We start from the raw sequence: 23,638 nt of genomic DNA on the forward strand, positions 1-23,638 counted from the left end.
TAACCTTTAATGGTAGAAAGAAACTGATAATTTTGATTCTTCCCTAAGGAAAATCAAGAAATCAGCTATGTTGGTACAGAGGTATCGGAAGAGGACAGTTTTATTCTTCTTACACCATCTTCTAAAACATCCATTTTGATTGGTAGACCCGAATAGTTGAAGATCTCCGGGCTCTAGCAATTGCTTTTGAAGCTTTGCTTGAAAAGCCTCTCGCTCTGACAAGTCTTTCGATAGTCGAAAGGCAGTCAGAGCGAGAGCGGGGAGGTTTTGATGGTACCTCTCGAAATGGGGTTGTTTGAGAAGATCTCTCCTGTGTGGAAGAGATCTTGGGAAAGTCCACTGTCCATTTCCTGTACCTCTGTGAACCATCTTGAGACGGCCAAAAGGGAGCGATGAGTGTTAGTCTCGTCCCTCTTTGATGCCGCAAATTTTCTTAACACCACTACCTAACATTTTGAAGGGGGGCAAAGGTCGCGTAGGCATCTAGGCCTGACCAGTCCAGCAGCATGGCGTCCACCGCTATCGCTCTCGGGTCTTCCACTAAGGAGCAAAAGTTCTCTATCCTTCTGGATAGGTAGGTGGCGAATAGGTCTATATGTGGACTGCACCACAGGGACCACAGAGCTTGACACACCTGAATGTGAAGGGTCCATTCTGTGGGGAGAACTTGGTTTAACCTGCTTAGCCTGTCTGCTCTGATGTTCTTCTCTCCTTTCACGAATCTTGTGAGAAGAGTCACTTTCTTTTCTTTTTGCCCAACTACAACAGCTCTTTTGTTATATGGAACAGAGAAAGAGAGTGAGTTCCCCCTTGTTTCTTGATATAGGCCAACGCTGTGGTGTTGTCCGAGTTGACCTGTACCACTTGACCTAACACCTCTGTCTCGAAGGCTTTTAGAGCTAGAAGAACGGCATAAAGTTCTTTGGAGTTTATATGCCAGTCTAGCTGATCCTTCCTCCATTGGCCTGATATTTCTTTTGTCCCTAGAGTCGCTCCCCATCCTTCTCTGAAGCGTCTGAGAACAAGATTAGGTTTGGGTTCCGAACTTCTAGAGACAAGCCCTCGTTCTTTTTTCTAATGGGAAAAATCCACCTCTTCAGATGATTCTTTACTTCCAGAGGAATACTGAAAGTGTCCGAAAGTTGCCCGTTCTTCCAACTCCAAAGTCTTCTTAGGAGAATTGAAGAGGGGCGAAGGTGGAGTCTTCCTAGCGAAATGAACTGTTCTAGTGAGGAAAGGGTTCCCAGAAGAACTTAACCACTCCCTCACCGAACTCCGTTCTTTTCTCTAGGAAGCTCGAGATCATCTGTAATCCCCGAGCAATCCTTTCCTGGGACGGACGGGAAAAGCCCGGAAAACCCCGAGAATCCATCCGAATCCCCAAATAGACTAAGTTCTGACTGGGGATCATCTGCGATTTCTCGAGGTTCACGAGTAATCCTAACGTCTTTGCTAGGTTCAAAGTAGACTGTAGGTCCTCCAAACACCGTTTCTCCGACTTGGCCCGGATTAGCAATCGTCGAGATACATTGAGATGTTTATCCCTTCTAAATGAAGCCATTTGGCCACGTTCCGCATCAGATAGTGAATACCTGAGGGGCGGTCGATAGGCCGAAGCACAAGGCCCTGAATTGGAAGATTTGTCCTTGAACAACAAATCTTAGATATTTTCTTGACGATGGGTGAATCGGAACATGAAAGTAAGCATCCTGAAGGTCCAGGGATACCATCCAATCTCCCTGACGTAGGGAAGACAGAACTGAAGCTGAAGTCTCCATGGAGTACTTCTTTTTCTCCAGTACCTGTTCAGGACGCTTACATCTAGGACGGTCTCCATCCCCCCGAAGCTTTGGAACCAGAAAAGGCGGTTGTAAAAACCCCGGGGAGAAAGGATCTTGCACTAGCTCTATTGCATTCTTGTCCCTCATCGACACCACCGTCTGAAGGAGAGTCTCGTTCAGTCCAGGGTCCTTGTAACTCGTCGACAAATCCTTTGGAGATGTTGCCAAAGGAGGTCTGTCTACGAAGGGAATGATGTACCCCTTCTGTAGGACAGACAGAGTCCAGGGATCTGCTTCTCTTACGGACCAGCATCCAGAAAGTATTGAAGTCTGGCCCTACTGTGCTTGGAGGACATGGCTGCTATTGCTCTTTTTAAAAGAGCGGAAGGAAGACCTCCCTCGCTTGTCGAAGGGTCTTTTCTTCGAAGTGATCGAGTTGAAGGGGCTCCACGAAAGGGCACCACTGAGTCCGAGCCACTTCTTCTGAGTCGTAACTGCAGGTCTACTTTTCTTTGTAGATTGTACAAGAAGGTCCTGCGTAGCCTTTTCCGACAAGGATCTCGCAACATCCTTCACTAAAGATGAAGGAAACAGATGTTCTGACAGAGGTGCGAATATAGAGCGGACCTCTGAAAGGAGAAACTCCTTTCGTCAGAAAGGAACTGTAAAGAGATCTTTTTTCTTTTAACATCCCAGATCCAAAAGAGCCGCCAACTCACCAGAAACCATCTTGCACAGCCTTATCCATGCAAGATAGGACACTGTGCAAAGTTTCTGGATCCAGAAAATCTGGCTCACTCGTCTTCTTAGCCAGCACCCCAAGAGACCAATCCAAGAAGTTGAAACACCTCTAAGACGTGAAAAAAATGCCCCTTAAGGTGCTGATCTAATTCTGACTACTCCAGGACGCCTTTGCTGAATTGAGAGACTGTCTTCTCACAGACTCTACAAGACTCGAGAAATCTGAATCTGCAGACGAGGGGAGCATCAATCCCATCGCCTCTTCTGTCTTATACCAAATGCCTCTTTTCCCCGTCAGCTTGGAGGGAGGAGAGCAATAAACCGTTCTCAAGTTTCCTTTTTGATAAAAGCCACGAATCTAAAGACTGGAGGGCTTTCTTCATTGAGATCGCCGGTTTCATCTTTAAGAAAGCCGAGGATTCGGGGTTTTTATTTCGGGGGTTTTGTGCTCGAAAACAGAGATCTCGGCGAAGGAGGAGCTGCAGGACTAAGAGAATCCGCAAACTCCTCTAGAAGTAACGAGGCTAAAACTTTTATAATTGGAAAGTCCCTCGTTGTTTTAGTTGAAAACTTCTTCCTCAGAAATCTCTTCAAGTTCAAGGTTAGAAGGAGATCGCTCTTTCCTGAACGATTCTCTATCAAGAGAAGCCGCTCCAGGAGAAAAGTTTCTAGTAGTGAATGACTACGAACAATACCGTCCCCATAACTAGAGAGGCCTCACTGTCTAGAAGAAGCCTCGCGTCTGGGAGGCGTTACGCTTCTGGCTGGCGTCTTTGCGACTTGCACGTCCTCGCGTTTACCTGGCGCCTCTCTCCTGGGAGGCGTCACGCCTCTAGTTGACGTCACGCGCCTTGGAGCGTCCTCGCGCTTTGCCCCGCCTCCTCTCCTCCCTGAGAGGCGTCACGCTTCTAGTTGACGTCTCGAAGCGTCCTGGCGCTTGCCTAGCGCCTCGCTCCTGGGAGGCGTCCTGCTTCTGGCTGGCGTCAACCGCTTTGGAGCGTCCTGGCGCTTGCCTGGCGACTCTCTCCTGAGAGGCGTCACGCTTCTTGTTGACGTCTCGTGCCTCGAAGCGTCCTGGCGCTTGCCTAGCGCCTCGCTCCTGGGAGGCGTCATGCTTCTGGCGTGGCGTCAACCGCTTTGGAGCGTCCTCGCGCTTGCCTGGCGACTCTCTCCTGAGAGGCGTCCTGCTTCTTGTTGACGTCTCGCGCCTCGTAGCGTCCTGGCGCTTGCCTGGCGCCTCGCTCCTGGGAGGCGTCCTGCTTCTGGTTGGCGTGACGTGACGCCTTATCTCGACGCTCGCGTCTACTTGGCGCCTCGAATACACATTGGCGTCATCGCGTCTGGTTGACGTCTCGCGATTGGAAGCTCACGCGCCTGACTGGCGACTCGCGTCTGTAAAGCGCTCGCCTGGTGACGTTTCACTCTAGCACTCGACGCTCTTGTCTGGCGTCTCGTGCCTGCGTTTGACAGGGAGAACGGATCCTGCTCGGCCTATGCAAGGCTGATGAATCCGATTCCAAATCAGAGGAAGGAACAAATTACTATGGCGGAGTCTGAACCCTCGATAGCCTAGACTTCTTAATAGGCAGGAAATCGTCTTTCCTTCTGGGAGGGTCTTTATACAGAACTCCCACAAGAGAAGTGATGGAATCCTGCATAGTGTGAAGGATTCTATTAGTCTCTTCATTATTGTCTACCCTCGGTTGTTTAATTACTGAATGGTCCTCCTCTTGAAACGCTCAGGACTAGAAGTAATCCTGGGTTCATCCAAACGTCTTTTCAGGGGGCCAGAAAAGATCCGCCGATCTCCAACCTCTTTTAGGTGAAGAATTCTCCGAGGAGGAGAAACACTCACGCAGAACGCTTTTTCTGTAGCGTTCTCTGCATTCTGTGGCGATACAGAAAAAGCCGAAGGGACGTCTGACTGTTGGGGATCCTCCACAACCTCCTTACGGCTTTCGACATTCCTTCTCCTCTGGGCTTGGGAGCTTGAAAGAGGTCTAGGCCTGGGAGCGTTGTGGAGGACAATCAAACGCCCCCTCCACTGCACTGGGACACTTATATCACTATCCACAGCACTATAATCACACTGCTTACCTTCAAGGCGCCGGTTTTATTTTGGTTTCCATTTTCCGAAGGGCGGCTTTAAGATTCGCAATCTCAGATGCCGAATCTGTGTGTTCTAATAAAGGAGCAGGTACATTAGATGGGGCAGTAAAGGAGAAGAGGGTATAATATACTGATAACCCCGCTAGAACTAGATAAAGGTTGGAAGAAGACCTCCTCACCCTGTCTCTATCTAACTTCTTCAAGTATGAGGTTAGAGATTTCCATTCTTCCGCACTCAAATCCTTGCATTCATTACAAGTATTACCAAAAGAACATTCATACATCCTGCATTTCTTGCAAATAGTATGAGGATCAATCGATGCCTTCGGCATCCTAACTTTACAACCCACATTCACACACATTCTCACCACATTTCCAGAATCAGACATCATGTTGAACCATCCAAATCAAATTCCAAAAACGGTCCACAATCGCGTATGCCAGTACAATATCAATGCAAATACGTCACCGAGAAGTCCAAACAAGAAGATCAATTGCGATGCAAAATACGAATCCAGCCGGAGATACCCCACAACGATGTTGCCAGTATGGCCGACAGAAAAAAATAAATATGATAGAACATGGGGATGGTTCCTAGGTCCTCCACCCAGCTGGCAGGTAAGTAGATCACCTGACCTACAGGTAGCGTGTGCGCGAAATTCGAATTTCTGTCGGACGGCAGAGTCAAATAGCTAAGTATATATCTGCCAGGTAAGTTAAATGTATAAAAATTCAAAATTCAACATGAAATAACAGCTTATTGAAAAGTTTACATCGAACAACTCTCTCTCTCAAACACATCTACTTCTCTGTTAATTGCTTTTTACTAGTCATTTTTCATCAAAACCTATTTCAAACAATAGAAAAAAATAAATGATCAAATTTGCATGATGTGGATGACCAATCATTTAAACACACTTTGCATATCTGAATAACTACGTATGGCGATGATGATGATACCGATCAATCATACACACGGTGCTATGACATCACACATGCGTAGAGGAGAGCCTTCCATCTTAGCTAATGGCTGAGCAGGAAATCTTTTTCTCGCATTCTCCCTTGGAGGAATAATTGTTTTTTTTCCTCCAAGCATTCCCCCCCCTTCCCTCAGATACCAGCAACCCCCCCCCCCCCCCCCCCACACACATTTAAAATATTCTTGAAAAGACAATAGATTTGATACATTTTGCGGCACATGACTCGCATACTTTGAATGGTTCGTTCAGACACAGAAAATCTATTTTTGAGAATTAGCGACTGCATAAAGGGGGAATCACACAATTTGAACACGCATAATTCGGGACCGGACTGTACTTGTTTTGATGCCATCTGGTGCTTTTCTTCCAGATTGTTGACGTGGGGGGGGGGGGGGGGGGGGGGGGGGGGGGGGGGGGGGGGGGGGGGGGGGGGGGGGGGGGGGGGGGGGGGGGGGGGGGGGGGGGGGGGGGGGGGGGGGGGCAGAATGAGGAGCTTGAAGGAGGGTAATGCAATACAGTTAGCAGGGAGGGGAGAAAGGGTAAGAGCCCTTGAAGAGGAGGCGGCGGATCAGCACAGGGCTAGAGGTGGGGTGTTGAATGGGGGCATGTGGGAGAGGGAACAGGGATGGAAAGTCTTGATATTTTGCACCTCTTTTGACAGATACAATATTGGCAATTATTGATAATGTATAACAGGAACTCCCTGGATTTTCAATGTTAGGTGGTTTTCCCTGTTCCTGTTCATCATAATACAGTAATGGCAGAAACTTCTAAAGGATGAAGAAAAGGGGTACAGGGAGCTACTTTAAGCATATGACCTAGCATTACCAGCACTCTTATGATGACTGTAAAGGAAGTAAAGTAAAAAAAAGCTCAGTCCAGAAAGCATTCATATAGTTACAGGATGGGTGTTAGGGTGAACATTGTACTGGGTACCAAACGTAACACATGATGTCACATGTGACACTCATGATTATAAAAAATACATCTGGAGTTCAGAGACTTTTGATGGTGTTACGGCATTACAACTGTGAAATAAAGAGGAGCTTAGAAGTTCCATGTGACACTAACAGCTCTGCCCTGCTGTGGTGTGCAGACCTCAGAAAAGGTAGATATTTTCTGCTATGCCTGGGGACACTGAATTGTAAGGCAGCATGAGAGAAATGGAGAGAGCTAGGCATTGCTAAATAAAAATGTCCTATAAGAAGAGAGCAGCCTTACAATGAGTGTTAGGCCTGAACTACTCTTAGCAGTAGAAACATAGAGGTGATAAAAAAAAAAAAAAAAAAAAAAAAAAAAAAAAAAAAAAAAAAAACATAGAGGTAAAAAAAAAAAATAAATAAATAAATAAATAAAAAATAAAAAAAATAAAAAAAGTGTGTTGAAGCCACATAATGTTTTTAAAAAGTTCATGGCTGGACTATGGTGGAATGACTCTATCAAGAATAAGGGATACTAGGGCAAAAAAAAAAAAAAAAAAACACACAGGACCAGGACCTACAACATTAAAGGACATGGTTTGAACAATACGAAAGAATGGATGACAAACAGCTAGCCAGAAATGTCAAAATATAACGGAAGGAGTGGGTGAGGACCCAATCATTCGATGGATAAGGGACAGATGAAGACCCAGACCTGAAGGATGCAGAAAGAGCATAGCAAATAACTCATTTTTTATACATCTATACCCAGAGAGAGAGAGAGAGAGAGAGAGAGAGAGAGAGAGAGAGAGAGAGAGAGAGAGAGAGAGAGAGAGAGGAGAGAGTAGAGAGAGAGAGAGCCATAAGCATTTACCTTCTCTCTAAGCGTAGACAATATGTGGCAAAATGTAGTTTTGTGGTTATTCCACGAAAGCGACAATAAACCATCCGTCATCTTGCACTTTCTGCCTTATCTGTAAAGAAAGGGGCATAAGATAATGGATAAAAAAAAGGCATCATCAATAAAACAACATCAATCATATAATGAGAGGGAGAGGTTGTTACACTGACAGATATCCATAGCAAAGGTCAAAATACAATTGTATAAGAATAAGGACAAAGTAATTTTAATAAAGCTGTTATTAGCATACTGTATGTTGTTATATTTTCATGAACATAGCAATCAGGCGGCATTTGCAATTTGGTAATATTTACATTTAAAAGCATCAGCTGACTGCATTTTATCATCATCACCACAGCCAATATATAGTTGCTAAATGCATTTTGGAAATTTGTATTTTTTGTAAATTATTAAAGTTGACTTAAAAATGAAAGTTACTTTATTTGTAAACTTGGTACATACATTAAATGAAGTAAAGGGTGATTTCACCTGTATCAGATGTTGCTTTTCATTCTCCAGAAATGTTTGAAGTTCATATAGTAAACATTGCACACTACCATCTATAAACAAAAATTCATACTATGTACATAAATGTTTCCTATAAGGAGGGGAAATATGACAATTTGTCCAAAATTGCATTTTTCCTAACTATACAAACCTGAGGTCCTTTTACAATAGGAGGTACTAGCGGCAGACTGGATAGGTCGTAAGCTTTCGAACAAGGGGTTCGGTAGTTAACTGCTTGTCCGACAGGCGCGCGCACGCGACTGGTAGGTAAACAAATCACTTTTGCTTTTGGCCCAAGCAAAAACTGCAGAGTGAGGGGTGGCATGAGGTGGGGCTATGTGTAAAAGGACCTCAGGTTTGTATAGTTAGGAAAAATGCAATTTTGGACAAATTGTCATTTGTTCCGACACGGCATACAAACCTTCGGTCCTTTTACAATAGGAAGACTCACTTCTTGGTGGGAGGAATCTGAGTCTTTTGTGAACAGACTGGTGTTCGCCCAACCTTGGAATGCCTACCTGGTCGTAAGAGCGAGGGAGGGATCCAAGCCTCTGTCCGATTGATTCGGGGTGTGCACCGCAGGATCAATGGTCAGAGCCTCTGGACCAAGTACTAAGAGAGAGGAGCAAGCGTATCTCTTCGTACCAGCAAACAAGAACAAGTTCCTATTTGCAAAGAGGCAACATAAAAGTTATGGTTTTGTCTCTTGTTGGCATCCACTTCCCCCCCCTTGTAGGAGGAAGTGGTGGATATTCGCTCCCAATCCCTAGTGAAAGGGATAGGATGGGGCTCTGTCGAGTAGCTCACCGGCATCTCGTCCTTATCCAGCAAGGTGATGACGGTATCCCTCTACCCACAGGTAGAGGGGGAAAAAAGGATAGGAAGAGAAGCCAGTCACTCTCTCATTCACTTAATCTATTTCTTACAGTCACCAGGACTCGATGCTAGTTCGCCTGCTAGGGTCTGGGTTAGCTAGACAACGTGTTGAGCAGCCACCACGGGTCCTAAGGAAAACGATACCAAGGACCTGTGGGCAATATCCAAAGGTAGAAGGAGGTGCCGGTGGTCTGGTTGTACCAGACCCCTGCCTTCAGTACCTGCGCCATGGAGAAGTTCTTGTGTAACGAGGGAGTGTACTTCTAGGTCATCTTGGTGCTGACGAAGAGTCTTCAACACTCATCCTGGGATGTCGAGTTTCTTCAGAAAGCGCGGTCGCGCTTTCACAGGACAAAGCAGCATCTCCTTCGCATCGAAGGCGGTGAAGTCCATTAGGGATGGGGATTGTGAAGGACTCTAAACCGATCGTCAGGAACAGAAGGGTTCAGAGTCTTCGCTACGAATTCGGTATGAAATCGAGCGTCACGAATCCCCATCCCTGGATGCTTGACTTCGCAGGAAAAAGTCATGCAATACCTCAGAGGAAAGAAGGGAATGGTCGTATGACCTATCCCTCTTCTCGACTTCGGTGATGTCCTGTACCCATACTGGTCTATCCGTCTGCAGCGAAGTTGTTGTTCTCGGTAGTGGATAGGACCCCACCGGACACTCAATGGTGGGTGTCGATGGTATGGGTGGGGTACTGTGACAAGCCGTTAGGACGAATAAAAGATTGTTATGGAACAACCGAACTAAGTCCACAGCGAAGTCGTAACAGACTTGGGCGCTCTGACAGCTGCCGACTGACTGCGTTCGGTAGGAGGCAAGTTGTCCAAGCACCCGAGCAAGTCACGTGACCTTCGCCTTAAAGGGTTCTGCCAAGAGACTAAACAAATAATTTGTTCGTCACCGATGCCAGAAGGCAAGGTGATGACTCTCTAAGGCATGTGCCCAACAGGCGAAAGTCAATTGCCTTCTAGAGACCGAGGTCCTTGATGGCAAGATATCTCATAGTATAGTTGATTCTCGGCTAAGGAGAAACAACACTATGTGTCGTTGAAGACGAAGGTGTACAGAAAATGCAACCTACGTCTTCGCAGCTGAACCGAGAGAAGGATTCTCAAGATTCTGAACCTGTGCTACAAAGACTGAGAACGCTAACCGCTATTCATTGCTGTCCGGTGAGGATCGTAGTTGCAATAAAAGCGGAGAGCTTTTCAGTAATGAAGACAGGGAAATACTGCCTGAAGAACTGCTTCTCATGGGCTGAACATTTGGAAGTAGAGCTGTCAGGTCGGAGAGTAGGCGATGTCTTCTGACATATCTGTTAATTCGGGGCGAGCAATGAATAATTGCACACCTACGAATACGAGATATTTTGAAGACAAACTCAGATGTCTGCAAAAATCATTCGCATTATCGCGGTGCGATGCAGCGGGGTTGACTAGTACAGACTTCTGTTACCGTGCGGTAAACAGAAAGATGAAAGAGTCCAAGAGATATCTCTGTTGAAAAATTCTCGCAAATGCGAAGGCGATGAAATCGAGCGTCACAGCTGTAGATGGTCCTTCATTATTGCGAGAATCCCGTTAATCAGAGACCTAAGTCCATGATTGTTGGGCAGAGATACGGTTCGGTAGTCAATCAAACCAGGGAGAAGAGAGACGTAACCGACCGTGCATCTCCGAGACCTAGCTGATACTGAGCCGCTATCAGGCAGTTCAATACGCAGTAGCTCTCGGTGACTCGTCATCCTGAGTTGCCAGTTAATCCATTATTCCACGAAGGAATGGCGTTCGGCTAGAACCATCGAGCATAAAGAATACGCTCGAGCAATTATATTTAAAACGAAACGGATTTCGGTAAATACAAAAGCTGATTTGGTGTTGTCATGACAATACCAAGTATCTAAAATCGAAACTGATAACTGCTGGGAGGATTGCAGGCAACCCCGAGTTGCAGTTCAATTAAGATACAATTCGTCTCGGTCACAAACCGTAGAGTTAACTACGGTATGCGCCTACCCCCCGGACAATTCAACTGTTACAAGAATCATGGTCGCGAGGGTAATATACGTAGTATATTTGTAGGTTCTGTACAACGACCTCCATCCTAAATTCTTTTTCCCCTGAGAGGAATGAGAATAAGGATTGGAGATCGACCGCCTTCGTTTCTCTAGTCAAAGAGAGTGAAGGAGAAGTCTTTCCCAAAGGAAAGCTTCAATGGTGAACAGAATACCGAAGACGGATAGTTCAAGCCAAAATGACAAGTTTGTCGAAAATTTGCATTTTTCATCCTAACTATACAAAACTGAGGTCCTTTAACAATAGGAAGGTAACTAGCGGCAGCTGGGACGGTCGTAAGCTTCTGAACAAGGGGAGAACGGTAGTTAACTGCTTGTCCGGTCAGTGCGCGCGCCGCGCGCTCGGGCGGTGAAGAATCACTTTTGCTTTAGCCCATGCAAAAAGTTGCAGAGTGAGGGGTGGCATGAGGTGGGACTATATGTAAAGGACCTCAGGTTTGTATAGTTAGGAAAAATGCATTTTCGACAAATTGTCATTTGTCCGATACGTAATACAAACCCTCGGTCCCCTTTAACAATAGGAAGACTCACTTCTTGGTGGGTGGAATCTGAGTCTTTTTTGGTGACAGACTGGTGTTCGTTCCAACCTTGGAATGCCTCCCTGGTCGTAAGAGCAAGGGAGGGATCCAACCTCTGTCCGATTGATCGGGGTGTGCACCGCAGGATCAATGGTCAGACCTCTGAGCCAAGTACTAAGAGAGAGGCAAGCGTATCTCTTCGTACCAGCATTGCAAGAACTTGTTCCTGTACAGGAGCCAACATAAAGTTATGGGTTTGTCTCAAGTAGGCATCCATCCCTTCCCCCTTGTTGGAGGGGAGTGGAGGATATTTGCTTCTATCCCTAACTAAAGGGATAGATTGGGGCTCGGTTTGAGTAGCTTACCTGCATCGGATTCCTTTCCAGCATGGTGACGACCGTGACCCTCTGCCCACAGGTAGAGAGAGAGAAATATGGAGAAGAGAAGCCAGTCGCACTCTCATTCAACCATTCATTCCTACAGTCACACCAGGAATCGATGCTGTTCTGCCTGCTCGGGTGCTGGGTAAGCTTACACAACGTGTTGAGCAGCCACCACAGGTCCCAAGGAAAAAGTATCCAAGGACTTGTGGGCAATATCCCGAAGGTAGAAAGGACGTGAGGTAGTCTGGTTGCCCAGACACCTGCCTTCAGGACCTGCGCCACGGAGAAGTTCTTGCGGAACGCCAAAGAGGGTCCAATACCTCTGACTTCGTGGGCTCTCGGTGTCGAGCGTACGGATGTCGTCACTACCATGGCAGGCCTCGTACGCTCTTCTGATCACCTCACGCAGCCAGAAAGAAAGCGTGTTCTTGGATACTTCTTTCTTGGTAACCCCAGTGCTAACGAAGAGGCGTCGACACTCAGGCCTGAGGTGTCGAGTTTTCTTCAGATAGCGCCGTAGCGCGCCCTCACAGGACAAAGCAGCATCTCATCCGTATCGTTGTCGGTGAAATCCATTAGGGAGGGGATTGTGAAAGACTCGAACCTGCGTCAGGGATCGACGGATTCTGAGTCTTAGCTACGAAATTCGGGACGAAATCGAGCGTCACAGATCCCCAGCCCCTGGATGTTTAACATTGAAGGACAGACCATGAAGTTCCCCTACTCTCTTCGCCGATGCCAGGGCCAGCAAGAAGAGGGTCTTGAGGGTCAGATCCCTGTCTGACGACTCTCGGAGTGGCTCGAATGGTCTTCGAGTCAAACTCCTAAGGACGAGAGTCACATCCCACTCAGGTGGCCTGAGCTCCCTGGGTGGGCAAGACCTTTCGAAGCTCCTCATTAGCAAGGAGATCTCGAACGAGTTCGAGATGTCCAGTCCCTCAGTTTTAGGACGAGTGCCAGTGCAGCTCTATATCCTTTAACTGTGGGTACTGAGAGGAGCTTCTCTCGGCGAAGAAATACGAGGAAATCCGCTACCTGCTGAAAGAGTGGCTCTGAGAGGAGTAGACCCCGTCTACGACACCAACCACAGAACGGCCCACTTCCCCTGGTACACAGCTGCAGAGGACTGTCTGAGTGTCCAGCCATCTCTGTTGCTGCGCTGCGAGAAAAGCCTCTCGTTCGCAAGAGATGGTGATAACAGCCAGCCGTGAATTGTAGGGACTGGACTGCTCGGTGGTACCGCTCTACGTGTGGCTGGGCTAGAAGGTTGTGCCAGTGGGGCATCTCTCTCGGTTCTTCTGCAAGAAGAGCCAGCAGTCCGGATACCAAACGGCTTGAGGTCGTTGGGAGCCACCAGGATCATCCTGAGATTGGGAGTGACCAGCGCTCGGCTGATCACTTTCCGAATCAGACAAAAGGGAGGAAAGGCGTAGACGAAGAGGTTTGTCCCAGGGGTGTTGAAGAGCGTCCTCTGCAGCTGCCCATGGGTCCGGCACGGCTGAGCAAAAAACTTGAAGTTTTTTGTTGTGCCGGGTGGCGAACAGGTCTATGACTGGACGCGCCCCCACAGGTTAGAGGCCTTTCCGCCACTTCTGGGTGTAGGGACCACTCGGTCCCTATTACCTGATCCCGACGGCTGAGCTTGTCCGCTACTACATTCCTCTTGCTGGAATGTAGCGTGCTGACAGCTCTATCGAATGAGCCGTGGCCCACTCGTGTGCACCTGCACCGTCAACTGGTGTAGCGGGAGAGACACTAGGCCCCCCTGCTTGTTGACGTATGCCACTACCGTGGTGTTGTCGCACATCAACACCACTGAGTGTCCCATCAAGCGGTCTTGGAACTCTTGGAGAGCGTAAAACGCCGCCTTGAGTTCTAGGACATTGATGTGAAGGTGCTTGTCGTGATGGTCCCACACACCTGCAGCCAGCAACTCCTCCAGGTGTGCGCCCCATCCTCGGTCGATGCGTCTGAGAACAGCAGCATCTCCGGGGGGGGAGTGCGTAGGGGCACTCCTCTTAAGAGGTTCCTGTCGTCGAGCCACCAGGCTAGGTCCTGCCTCACCTTCTCCGTGATGGACACGGAAGAATAAGGTGGATCCTTTACCTGTGGCCCAACCTTTCTCTCCCTTAGTCTCCACTGGAGAGACCGCAGGTGAAGACGTCCGTGAGGAACTAACTTCTCGAGTGACGACAGGTGGCCGATCACGACTTGCCATTGCTGAGCTGCCTGTTCCTGCCGAGGACAGGAAAACCGGCCGGCTGCCTCCCTGAATTTGCTGATCCTCAAGTCTGCGGGGCGGACTTGAGCTGCTACCGTATCGATCAGCATACCCAGGTACTTCATCTTCTGCTTGGGTTCGAGATCGGACTTCTCGTAGTTTATCACGATCCCCAGATCGCGACAAAACTTTAGAAGTCGATCCTGTCCTGCAGCAACTGCGAGCGGGAGCTCGCCAGGACCAGCCAATCGTCGAGATACCTCAGAAGACGTATCCCGTGCGAATGGGCCCAAGCAGGCACCAGTGTGAACACTCTCGTGAACACTGTGGGGGGGCGGTTGAGAGACCGAAGCAGAGTGCCCTGAATTGGTACACGTCCCGTCGAAGATGAAGCGGAGGTACTTTCTGGAGGACTGATGGATGGGTATTTGGAAATACGCATCCTTCAGGTCCACTGAAAGCATGAAGTCGTTCTCCCTGATGGAGTCCAGCACGGAACGTGCCGTCTCCATCTTGAACCGAGTCTGGCGAACAAATCGGTTCAGGGGAGAGAGATCTATCACCGGGCGCCAGCCCCCCGATGCCTTTTCCACTAAGAAAAGGCGGCTGTAAAAGCCCGGTGACCGATCCACTACGACTTCTACAGCTCGTTTGGTCAGCATGGTCTTGATCTCCTGCCGAAGAGCGTCGTCCTTTGAGGATCCCAGAACATATGTCTGCAGATGGACCGGGTTGGAGGTGAGGGGTGGCCGAGATTCGAAGGGTAGTAGATATCCCTCCCGAAGGACGTCTACTATCCAGGTCTCGGCACCGTAGCGCTGCCAAGTTGCCCAATGGCTCGCCAGGCACCCCCCCACTTCCGGCAGCTGGTGAGGGGGAACGCCGTCCCTAGCGTTCCCACCCTCGCTTCGACTTCTTCCCAGCACCTCCTCGGGGAAAGGAGGGCTGGGAGGAGGGCTGGTTACGGCCTCCTTTACTAGAAGTTGAAGCAGGAAGAGTCTTTCCTCGGGGCTTCGATGGAGCAGCCGTCTTAGCAGCCGAGGAAGCGCTAGCTAAACTCTTAGGCTTAGCCGCAGATGTACGAGGTTGCCCAGAAACCTTCGTAACTGCCTGGTAACCAGACGGTCACTGTCATCAGTGCGCCGTCTTTCCACGCAGCGTCCACCATCTCGGGAAAGAGAGCGGAGGAACTCTTCATTGGTCCGTTACGTAGTCCATTTACCGCTTCACGGCCCCCGGCCCCCTTGGCTACTCGTGTAAGGACAGCGTCCCTACGACGGAGAACCAAGTTGGCCCACAGGTTTGCCGTCTGATGGGCGAGGTAGGAGATGGCCCTACCTCCAGACTGGCACAGTCTCCTGAAGTCGGGTCGTCTTCGAGGGCAGCGCCCCCGGCGTCGGCCGCGACCTTGGATACTGTGAGGGACCACAGATCCAACCAAGAGACTGCCTGGAAAGCTGCCATAGCGGTAGCTTCCAGGCCCAGTGCCTCCTGCTGCGAGAACCATAGGTTCTCTGACAGGAGCTGCTGCAGGGACACACCTGGAGTTAGCCTAGCTAGCTCCGGGTTAACCTGTTTGGGCGGTATTGGATCTACTGATGGCCACGTAGAACTTCCGCTGTCGCTGCAGAGGAGGAGGAAGTAGCTTGGAAGACCGTCCTGACTTAAGTGAGTCCTCTCGCCTGAGACGAAATACTCCACCTGTCAAGGACTGAGTCTGCAAGCTCCGATCGCGGCAGTCCCACCGTCAATTTGGGTTGGGCCCTCTCGGGCCCCAAAATGACTCGAGCCGGGACGTGGGCTCAGATGGTTGGTAGCGGCGATCCTTCCCCCAGGTCGTTGTGCTGACGAATCAGCGCAATAACCTGGGCAAAGTTCCTCTGGATCTCAGGAGTTTACAGCGTCCTGAGGAGTAGGACCGTCCAGTCCCTCCAACAGGAGCAGCTCTCGAGACCCCTCCTCCTTCAGAAGGAGGAACAGCAACAGACCCCTGACGGTCGCCTCAACCACTTGCGCGTACGACCTGGCTGGTCCTACAACCATGCCTGGTTCGTGCGGCGTCGTGGCGGGATCGTGAGCGGCGCACCTCTCACGATCACTCCTGGGTACCTCGCTCTTACCCGGTGTAGCCCGAGGAAGTTGAAGGTATAGGAGAGACAGACCTGACGCTCCCCCCCCGTCGCTGGCAGGACCAGCGTACGTGGGGGGCTTGCAGCCGATCACCAACCCGCGGATGGGGATCGTGCTGCAGGCCTGGTCGTGCCGCTCACCTGTGGCGAGCGGCTCGACTGAGCACGTCGACCCCGATCTTCGTGCGTCAGACGAGCTGCTGCTGGCCACCGTCTCCGTCCGGTCCCTGTGGGAGCGGCGGTCAGGTGATCTGCAGAGCTCGCTTTCGCGGTGAGACCGGTGAGCGTCCTCACGGCACGTCAACCGCTGGTACCAGCCGAAGCTGGTGCCGTTGGTCGAGGGGACCTCTTTCTCAGCCTCAACCGTGGCCGGTCAGAGACCGTCACGTCAACCCGAGGTACCGGCTGGTCGCTACGAGAGCGGCCGCTGGCCTGGCGAGCGTCACTTGCGCGACTCTCGACAGTCTTCTGCTCCGTGCCTCTGTCGTGACGGTGAGCAAGCTCAGGCGTCTTGACATTGGCTGCACGGTCGACCCGAAGGAGACCGTACACTCGGACCTTCTCGCGAACGAGAAGTCGAGCCGGTACCTGACTTAGCAGCAGTGCTACTAAGACCAGGCGCGGATGTACCAGCAGTAGCCAGCACATCCTTGGTCCCGTCTTCTTCTTCTTCTCAGAAGAGGAGACGGGCCCCGTTCCCGAGGGAACAGGAGGACCAGCAGAAGCACCCCCCGTCACGCCAGAGCGAGACGGGCCCTTCGAAGGTCCCGTAGGAGCCTTCTTAGGGGGGGAGGAGGCAGCCTTCTTCTTCTTCGGCTTGGAAGCCTTAGAAGTCGAAGGGGAAGAGGCGCAAGGCAACAGACGACGAAGAAGACGATGAAGACGACGACGACATCTTCCTCTTCTTCTTCCTCTTCTTCGTCAGCTCTCTCAGGACGGACGTCAGGTCTTCCATCCACGGAAAAGTCGGGCCAATTGCCGAAGCAACACGCCCCGACTGATCCTGTCCGGAAAGACCTGAGACCGGTGCAGCACCTCCATGACGAGACGCGACTGTGGGGCAGGGGCAGGCACGGCAGGAAGCGGCAGGACCATCAGCAGCAGGACCAGCACCATCAGGACCAGCACCAGCAGGACCAGCACCAGCAGGACCAGCAGCACAGGACCAGCACCAATAGGACCAGCACCAGCAGGACCAGCACCAGCAGCAACATCAACATTAGAGTCCCGCACCGCGCGCTTCGTAGGAGCGGCGCGAGGGGCTGGGCCAGCAACACTCGCTGCAGGTACGGCAGGTACGGCAGCATAATCCGGCGTCACAGACCTCTCCATCGCACCAACTCAGCATTGGGACGGCGGTAGATCCAGGGGGCGAACTTTTGGGGGCAGCGAAAGTCGGGCGTCCGGCAGCAAATAAAACCCAGTGGCGGCGGCACTCCCCTCTTACGCACAGCAAGCGATCGGCCTTTGAATTGACTCGTTGGAGTCACTGACGCAATGTGTTGCGTATACACCACATGAGAGGGCGGCGTACGCTGGTGTTGACACCGTAATTGGTCGTAGTTGTAACCACCCCATGAGTTACCACTGCCGACCCCGCTATACCGTTGAATCAAGCCTGGATCTGGGGGCGCCCATGCAGTCCCAACACGCCCACAACCTGTCCAAGGTCGTACACTCAACAGAAGGCACACCTGAGGGAGGAACCGTCCGGGTCAGTTAGAGGGGCACCCTGACGCTGGGGAGGACGACCCCACCAGACGGAACCGGAAGCCCCGAATACATTGCACATCCGGGTTATCGGGCACCCTCCTCCACACCAGACGGGATCGAGTGAGGAGAAGGACTCCGAAACCCCCCTGCAGGGGAAGGCGCAATCGTGGGGGCTGAGCTGGAGGCAGAAGGATGACGAGGTATCCGTAACCAAAGGAGTCGCTGGAGAGCTTTCCCGACGACTCTTGTCAACCTACGCCTCTTCCTACCCTCGACAGCACCCACTGCGCCTCGGACCAATTACACATACATCACATGGTTCGGGTTCGGGAGGCATTCTCGCCCCCGACCCGAAAACATAATCATGAGGATCAATATCTGGGTAAGAGCGGAATCCGCCGCATTTACGCCCCTCCAACCCGGGACACACTCTACGGGGCAGTTGGTGGCGCGGCGAAAGCTCTTCTTGATCCATGATTACTAATCTTTCACTTCAATTGAAAAATAAAACAAAGTCCTTACATTTCATTCAAGACCACACACAAACCAGTCAGAGAAATTGTAACAACCCTCCAAAGCACACGACGAAAATAGCGGGCAGAGCGATGACGAACACGTCCTGTCACCCCACGGCCGAAGCAAAAGTGATTCTTCACCGCCCGGCCGCGCGCGCGCGCACCGACCGGACAAGCAGTTAACTACCGTTCTCCCCTTGTTCGAAGCTTACGACCGTCCCAGATGCCGCTAGTTACCTTCCTATTGTTTAAAGTACCGAGGTTTGTATACGTATCGGACCAACTGGAAGTTCCCGTCCGTTCTTCTCTATTCCAGGTTATCGCCTACTGGGATATACTCTTTCTTTCAGCAGCAGTCTTCTTCTTCCAAATGCTAGAAATTACAGGAATTCGAGCATAAGCGAGGTTCGCCGATTATCGTGTAACAAGTATCGGGGAGTCTCGCTCCTTTGGCACCGTGGTCTCGCCTAAGTGTTTGGAGATCGTAAAAAACTCGAACACTCTGAGGTGCGCTAGAAATTCCGTAGAATTCTAAGCACTCTGCGAAAACCCCCCCGAATTCGTCAAACGATTATCGGCTGGTGGTCTCTCGATTTCCCGGTAGAAATCTCGAAAGGGGCAAGGATCCCTCCTCAACCGACCGGGCTGTACGTCAGGTGCGGACCCGAAGTCCCCCCGGTAGCGCAGCCCCAACGTGGGATCTTACCGAGAAATCTCTGTAGGATCCCTCCCTTTCCCTCCGTAGCCTTAAGGAGAGAGGGAATTGGGAGGGATGGATAACTGGCTCGCCTTCCCAGCGGACTAGCCTTGGAGAAGAAAAGGAGCAGCCATCGCCTTACGGCATGGCCTCTCAGAGCCTGGGAAAACTATCGTCAGGAGAAAACGTTTCCCCGAGGAGGGTTACGAACCATACTGTAGGTAAGATCTGCCGCACTGTGAACGTCCGTCTGGGTGGGGCTGATCGACACCTGACAGAGAGAGCGATACCGCCTCCGACTCATTCAGTCCCGTCGAGGTCTAAACCTCTCATAGGACTGAAGGTTATTCAATACGTGTCCTAAGACACGTAGAACAGCCTCTGTCGAAGTAGAGGAAGTTTGACGTAGCTTGTTCGACCTGTCCAGAACTGAGAGAGCCTGCTTGTCCGAAGACGAGAGACTACGCTTGTTCAACACGTCGGCAAGCTCACGATCGCGCAGACGCCACCGTCCGATTTGGGTTCCCTCGCGGGCCCCAAAACGACTCGAGCCGAGACTTTGCTCTGCTGGTGGGAAGCGGCGATCCTTCCGCCGAGGTCCGTTGTGCTGACGATCAGCGCCATAACCTCGGCAAAGTTCCTCTGGTCTCGGAAGTCACAGCATCTTGCAGAGTGGGACTCGTTAAGCCCTTCGCACAGAGCATATCCGAGAACCTTCCTCCTAAGAAGGGGGAACAGCGACAGCCCTCTCCGGTCCTTCCCCCATCCAATTGCGCATACGTCCTGGCCGGTCCCAGAACTGTGCCTGGCACGTAGGGCGTCGTGGTGGGGTCGTGGTGGGATCGTGAGGGGGTGCGCTCACTCCTCAATACCTCGCATCCTCCCGGTGGTAACCCGAGGAGGTTGAAGGTACGGATAGGCAGACCTTGACGCTCCTCGTTTGCTCGCTGGCAGAACAAGCAGGCTTGGAGGCTGCAGGCAGATCGTCAACCCGTGGTGGCGATCGAGCTGCAGACCTGGTCGAACCGTCTCGCTGTTGAGAGACGGCTGGACTGAGCCAGCGGCCCCGATCTCCGAGTGTCAGAAGAGCTGGTGCCTGGTTGCCATACCCGATCGCTCCTCTGTGAGAGCGACGGTCAGGCGCCTGCAGGCTCCCTGTCACAGTGAGACCGGTGCTTGTCCTCACGGCACGTCACGTCGCGGGTTCCAGCCGTGGCTGGCACCGGCGAACGGGAGACCTCTTCCCAGCCTCAGCCCGTGGCCGTCGTGGACCGTCACGTCCCCGCGTACCATTGTTAGCCGCTAGAGTGAATCTGGTCTGGTGAGAGTCGCGTGAGCGTCTGTCACCAATCCTTCCGACCCGTGCCGTGAACCTGACGCTGAGCGGACTCGAGGTCTGGTTGCCTGGCTGCACGGTCGCTGGTAGGCGACCGTACACTCGGTAACCTTCCCGCGAACGATGGCGAGACTGACGCCTGATGCAGTGGCAGAACACTGACACCAGGCGAGGAGTACCTGGTGTTAGCCCGGTACCCCTCTGGTCCCCGTAGTCACTTCTTCCTTCTGAGGAAGAGACGGGCCCGCTCCCGAGGAAGCAGAGGACCAGCGGAAGGAACCCTCCCTCCCACCGAGGTGAGACGGTCCCGAGAAGCTCCCGAGGGAGACTTCTTAGGAGGGGAGGCAACCTTCTTCTTCCTCTCTGTGAAGCCTTAGAAGTCGAAGGGGGAGAGGCGCAGGCCGACGACGATGAAGAAGATGAGACGACGACGACGACGACACCTTCCTCCTCTTCTTCGTCAGCTTCCTCAGGAACAGACGTAGATCTGCTATCCAGGGCGGAGCCGGGCTGCTGTAGCCGAAGCTCAGGGCCCGGACCGCACTGTACAGACAGACCAAAGTCTGGGGTAGTACCACCAATGAACACTGGACGACATCAGCAGGTATGGGCATCTCAGAACAGCCGGCACAGCCAGCACAGCATCGGTAGGACCGCCAAGCGCAGCAACGGCAGGACAGCCAGCCAGCAACTGCATGGACAGTCAGCCCAGACTCGGCAGGTACGGCGCAAAGCAGCACCGGGAACACAGGGAAGTGTAGGCACAGCCAGCAACATCCTGGTACCGGCGGCAGGTCCAGGGGCGGCTCTATGCCAGTCGGAGTGTGGTCGCTGCAGCGCGCAACCACGAGCGGCGGCGGCAACGCCCCCTCTCGTACTGCGAACGGCACTTCACAGCGGCTGTAGGCAAGACTGTTACCCCGTGAGGTGATTACACGGTGGGAGGGACGTCCGCACCTGGACGTGGTTCCACCACTCCATGGTGACCGCAGTAGTCCAGACATAGAACTCCAGCCCTGGACACTAGCAAACGCCCTGCAAATGGAAGACGCCATACCTCCACCAAGGTCCACCCTCGTGGCAGTACACCTGCGAAAATAACAGTAGTATCCGATTATGGGGGTGGAAGTCCCCCTCGCGCGGGGGAGTGAGCCCTCTCCGACGGAGTGTGAGACCCCGAATACAATTGTACATCGGCACCGAGCGCCCTCCCCCGCGCCTCGACGGATCGGTGAGGAGAAGACCAGCCGATAACCTCCCCCCCCCCAAGGGGAAGGGCCATCTTATGAGCTGCGGGGGGGGGGGTGGGTTCTCGTTCCCCACCCCGCACAGCACCCATGTACCCACAATAATATAAGAGCCGAGAGCAATCGTGCCATCGCCCCAATGCAAGGGCATAAGGATCAATATCCGACTGGCGGAACTTGACAAATAAATTTGATTCAATCAATAATAAAAAGATAAAATGAAAATGATCTGTATTACGCTTCACTTCACAATGAATACGGCTCAGATCAGCGCATTTGCGCCCTCGGTACCGAGCGCAAGGGTAAAAGGATCCATTCCTTACCTTTATGGATCAAGGTTTAATGAACCTTGATCCTAATGAATTGATGCAATCAATATATTATATGAAAAATGAAAAAGATCTGCGCTTGCGATTCACTTCATACAAATAAAAGGGGAAGATCAATTCCCTAATTAGCGGAAACATTGATCCCCATAAACAATTCATCTCAATAAAATATGAAAATTGAAAAGCACTGCACTTGCGATTTCCACTTTCATCAAATAAAAGGGAAACAGATCACTTTCCTGGTAAGCCTCGGAAACTGATCCAAAATGAGTATTGCTACATCAAAATAATATATGAAAATGAAAAAGAATATGATATTGTTACGATACATAAGTTTGTTCATACTTACCTGGCAGATATATATATAGCTTTATTCTCTGAAGTCCGACAGAATTTCTAAAACTTACGACACACGTAGGGGAGTTAGGGTGGTAGTACCCATTCCCGCCGCTGGATGCGGTTCAGGAACATTCCCCATTTTTTCACTTTTATCAGATTTCTATCTCCCCTGTACTCCTGAGGGGAGGTGGGTGGGTACTAAAAATTATATATATCTGCCAGGTAAGTATGACAAACTTTATTGTATCTTAACATATCATTTTGTTCATAACTTACCTGTCAGATATATATAGAGCTGAATCCACCTTTGGCGGTGGGAGAGACGAAAAAAAGGATTTTTAGAAAACATATAAATTGTCATTATGATTGACATCTTGGTTGTCCTTACCTGTTGCATAGCTGACTTCGTGATTACGGTCACACAGGCCTCTTCTGCTGCACTAGAGTTACACAAGGTAGTGACCTTTTAGTTGGTGCGCTCTAGATGATCTGTCACGGGGCGGGACCACAATGTGACTAGACCATGACCATACTTCCGAGGGCAACGAGGCAAAAACCACTACCTAAGTTAGCCTGAACAACAAACTCCCATATACCAAAGGCTAAAGGAAGGGCGACTGTACTCGTCAGCCGACCCTACAACCATAAACATACAAATATTTACACAACTCACCTACCATTTGGCCTTTTCTATGGAAAGGATGAGTGCTACCTCCTGCCCCCCAAAAATAGTGTCTTCGGCGAGTTGGTCCGAGAGAGACAGCCTTCATAGGTCCGTTTCTCACCTCACACCGTAGGTAGTGAGAGGCGAACCTGATTCTCCTCCAAAAGTGCACTTAAAATGTCTTTTAAGAGCCATGTTTTTCTGAAAGGCTATTGAGTCGAAATAGCCCTTTACTCGTTCGCGTTAACTTTAAGTATCTTCCAAGTCACTGTCTTGCAAAGCGTGCGCCTCTTTCATGGTGTTTCTTAAAACGAATGCCAGTGCATTCTTGACATGGCGATGTTGGTCTCTTCACCGAACACATATTCTCTGCAGAACCTCGGCAATCCGTTCTTTCTACGAATATCTCTCTCGAGCCCTAACAGGACACAGGACTCTTCTGGCTCTTGACCATTGACTTCTGCCATACCCTTGATCTCGAATGTTCTATGCCACGGATTGGAAGGGTTTTCGTTTTTGCCAGAAACGACATATTCAAAGGCAGACTGAATTTATGCCCTTTGAAACGACGTTTTTTCTGTAGCCTGTATTCGCTAACTCTCTTCGCCCGTCGCCAGAGCATTTAGGAATACAGTTTTCTTCGTCAATC

At 50.9% G+C, this 23,638-nt stretch overlaps 1 protein-coding gene across 39 annotated transcripts in view; it reads right to left on the minus strand.

The window, feature by feature from the left end:
- LOC135225753 (zinc finger and BTB domain-containing protein 24-like) overlaps positions 1-23,638 on the minus strand; it is a 526,510-nt gene that overhangs the window by 486,847 nt on the left and 16,025 nt on the right. For 37 of the 39 annotated variants that reach the window (XR_010317086.1, XM_064265161.1, XM_064265169.1 and 34 more), the window contains exon 2: positions 7,406-7,505. Coding sequence is in view for 38 of the 39 variants with exons in the window: in XM_064265161.1 (XP_064121231.1) it covers positions 7,406-7,486 (81 nt within the window). In the remaining variant the exon portion in view is untranslated. Of the gene's footprint in view, positions 1-7,405; positions 7,506-7,894; positions 7,993-23,638 lie in introns of all 39 variants that reach the window. The other 2 variants (XM_064265155.1, XM_064265154.1) reach the window with 2 other exon arrangements.

The sequence above is a fragment of the Macrobrachium nipponense genome, chromosome 13 (genome assembly GCF_015104395.2).
Source record: "Macrobrachium nipponense isolate FS-2020 chromosome 13, ASM1510439v2, whole genome shotgun sequence".
NCBI lineage: Eukaryota > Metazoa > Arthropoda > Malacostraca > Decapoda > Palaemonidae > Macrobrachium > Macrobrachium nipponense.